The 3,868-nt window shown below is 24.0% G+C and overlaps 1 protein-coding gene across 1 annotated transcript; it reads right to left on the bottom strand.

Moving 5' to 3' along the window:
• Positions 1-264: 264 nt before the first annotated feature.
• Positions 265-2,416, bottom strand: LOC143349546 (chymotrypsin inhibitor-like). Its single transcript, XM_076780890.1, has 3 exons — positions 2,360-2,416; positions 605-711; positions 265-471 (listed from the first exon to the last, which is right to left on the bottom strand). Exons 1-3 carry the CDS (start codon positions 2,409-2,411, stop codon positions 391-393), a joined length of 240 nt encoding a protein of 79 aa, XP_076637005.1. The 5' UTR covers positions 2,412-2,416; the 3' UTR covers positions 265-390.
• Positions 2,417-3,868: the final 1,452 nt, after the last annotated feature.

The raw sequence follows: 3,868 nt of genomic DNA, 5'->3' as shown, positions 1-3,868 counted from the left end.
AGGAATTACATTGGAAATCAAGTTGTTTTCCATATTATAAATTTGTTTAATTCCCTTTATATAATATAAACAATTTATTAGGAATTATATTGAAAATCAAGTAGTTTTCCATATTATAAATTTGTTTAATTCCATTTATAAACAATTTATTAGGAATCAAATGAAAATCAAGTAGTTTTCCATATTATAAATTCGTTTAATTTTATCTATGTAATTAGGAATAAATAGTTATTGAAAAATATTATTATAAAATTACAATGCAGTGGAAATGTTTATTCAATCGTTTTTAACATAGGGAATACAATCTTTATATACAATAGTCATTTTTTAGAGAACATTGAAATAGGCCAGCACTGAAAAACATAAATTTTTGACGAGTTATAGAAAATATTAACACTTGAATCTATGGACACATTGTCCATCCTTATTTCTTAGGAAACCTGGTCTACATTCACAGCCTTCTCTGCACATCTGAAATAGAAAAATTTTAATTACAAAAATTTAACACAGAATGGACCATGTGGAGAAAAATTTCTGTTTAGAATATTTGACAGTACGAATTTAATTCAAATAGTTATTAATATGTGGATATTTATGCACTAACCATGTTACAGATTTCAGGTCTAGGGTTCTCACAAGTGGGTGGGCACGAAGTACCACAGTCATTCCAAATTTCGTGCTTTGGGCATCCAAATCTCGTGCTTTGGGCAGCTAAAATTATTAAAAATTCGTTGTTTTGTATAAAACTTTATACAAGTATTTATTTTATTAATTTTTAATTCGACTGACCAAAGTAGAAGCAGAAAACTTAAATATTGTAATAAATCTAACTATGAATAGTATTAAACAAATTGTTATTAGTCTGGTTCTAAATATATTTATTTTATGAAAAATCGAAACCAATTTTTAATTTCACTGACCAAAATAGAAGCAAAAAACTTAATTATTCTAATAAATCTAACTATGAATAGTATTAAACAAATTGTTATTAGTGTGATTCTAAATATATTTATTTTATGAAAAATTGAAACCAATTTTTAATTTCATTGACTAAAGTAGAAACAGAAAACTTAAATATTCTAATAAATCTAACTATGAATGATATTAAAAAACTTGTTATTAGTGTGACTCTATACATATTTATTTTATCAATTTTTAATTTCACTGACTAAAGTAGAAGCAGAAAATTTAAATATTCTAATAAATCTAACTATGAATAGTATTTAAAAAATCGTTATTAGTGTGGTTCTAAATATATTTATTTTATGAATTTTTAATTTCACTGCCCAAAGTAGAAGCAGAAAACTTAATTATTCTAATAAATCTAACTATGAATAGTATTAAACAAATTGTTATTAGTGTGATTCTAAATATATTTATTTTATGAAAAATTGAAACCAATTTTTAATTTCACTGACGAAAGTAGAAGCAGAAAATTTAAATATTCTAATAAATCTACCTATGAATAGTATTAAACAAATTGTTATTAGTCTGGTTCTAAATATATTTATTTTATGAAAAATTGAAACTAATTTTTAATTTCACTGACGAAAATAGAAGCAGAAAACTTAAATATTCTAATAAATCTAACTATGAATAGTATTTAAAAAAATTGTTGTTAGTATGACTCTATACATATTTATTTTATGAATTTTTAATTTCACTGACCAAAGTAGAAGCAGAAAAGTTAAATATTCTAATAAATCTAACTATGAATGATATTAAAAAAATTGTTATTAGTGTGACTCTATACATATTTATTTTATGAATTTTTAATTTCACTGACCAAACTAGAAGCAAAAAACTTAAATATTCTAATAAATCTAACTATGAATAGTATTTAAAAAAATTGTTGTTAGTATGGTTCTAAATATATTTATTTTATGAAAAATTGAAACTAATTTTTAATTTCACTGACGAAAATAGAAGCAGAAAACTTAATTATTCTAATAAATCTAACTATGAATGATATTAAAAAAATTGTTATTAGTGTGACTCTATACATATTTATTTTATGAATTTTTAATTTCACTGACCAAACTAGAAGCAGAAAATTTAAATATTCTAATAAATCTAACTCCACATTAGTGTGGTTCTAAATATATTTATTTTATAAAAAAACCAAACCTAATCTAACTAAATCTAACTAAAAAATGAATCCAACGTCAATTTTGAATTTCATTATCAAAGTGAAAGCAGAAATCAACACACATATTCTAATAAATACTAAAACTCGTTACAAGTATGATGGAAAATATTAAAATTATCAAAGACTATTCAGCTATAATTTTCATCAATTTTGAAAGAAAATTTTTTAAATACTCCGTACAATCGATAAAGTTTAAATCTTGTTACTTACAGACGGAGAAAATGGTCAAAATGGCGAACAGAATAAGAAAAAGACGCGACATCTTGATCTTATTCTTTCGAAAATATATTCGCGAAAACTGATGAGAATTTTAGTGCAAGCACGTTTATATCTATTCGAAATTGCGTATAGTTCGAACCTACATTGTTTACATTCAGCATACTGTTTAGCCTGTCATGTTTAATTAACACGAGTAAACATAGGCGAGTTTCGTTTGCCTCTGCACATCTATATTATAAACAATTAATTGCATGAGTGTCGTATACAGTAGTTTAAATGTTCCCTTGCATTGAGTTATGAGAGTCTCTGTTCTCATATTTGCTTTTTATTTTTAATACGTAGCCTCAAGCATGTGCATTTTCACATTGCAAGCACAATGTCACATAAAAATATAAAAAGAAGTCATAAATTTCAAATAGTAAACTCGTTCTCGTTTAATAACTTTCCCCTCCGTATTTTTTCTAAGAATCTTTGATTTTTCGTTAAAAAATTGTCGAAGAATGTTATTCAGTCTTAATTTGTCCCTGAAAGCTCAAATAACATTGTTAATTTGCTTCTTTCGAAATTTTTCGTTTCAATATATACCTCACTATACACTTTCACATTAAGCATCCAGGCAAATAATTTATAAATTACTATGTTGCTCTGACGTTTCAATGAAAACACGTGGTCAATCATATGTATCATTCGATATTGTATCAGCTGGGTAAATAATACTGAACCAAGGAAAAGGCATTCACGGTGCAGTTTCTTGATGAAGTATATTTTTACAAACAATGTATAGAAAGTCTTTTGAAATTCTAATATAGAAAAACCTCAAAATTAATGTTAGATTGTGAGTTTTGAAAATTTTTAATAATAAAAAACTGCATGGATAGAAAGTGTGAAAATAGAAATATTCAAAATTAATTTAAATATTGATCAATTAGGGACATATTTTTACAACAAAAGTATAGATGAATGCATAGAAAGTCTTTTGAAATTATAATATAGAAAAACCTCAAAATTAATGTTAGATTGTGACTTTTGAAAATTTTTGATAATAAAAAATTGCATGAATTGAAAGTGTAAAATTTAAAATATTCAAAATTAATTTAAATATTGATAAATTAGGGACATATTTTTACAACAAAAGTATAGATGAATGCATAGAAAATCTTTTGAAATTCTAATATAGAAAAGCCTCGAAATTAATGTTAGATCGTGACTTTTGAAAATTTTTAATAATAAAAAATTGCATGGATAGAAAGTGTGAAAATTAAAACATTCGAAATTAATTTAAATATTGATCAATTAGGGACATATTTTTACAACAAAAGTATAGATGAATGCATAGAAAGTCTTTTGAAATTGTCACATAGAAAAGTCTCAAAATTAATGATAGATTATGACTTTTGAAAATTTTTAATAATAAAAAATTGCATCGATAGAAAGTGTGAAATTTAAAATATTCAAAATTAATTTAAATATTGATAAATTAGCTTTGAAATTAATGTTAGA

Source organism: Colletes latitarsis, chromosome 13, assembly GCF_051014445.1.
Source record: "Colletes latitarsis isolate SP2378_abdomen chromosome 13, iyColLati1, whole genome shotgun sequence".
NCBI classification, from domain to species: domain Eukaryota; kingdom Metazoa; phylum Arthropoda; class Insecta; order Hymenoptera; family Colletidae; genus Colletes; species Colletes latitarsis.
The sequence above is the reverse complement of the archived record's forward strand: the minus strand, read 5'-3'. Positions and strand labels throughout refer to the sequence as shown.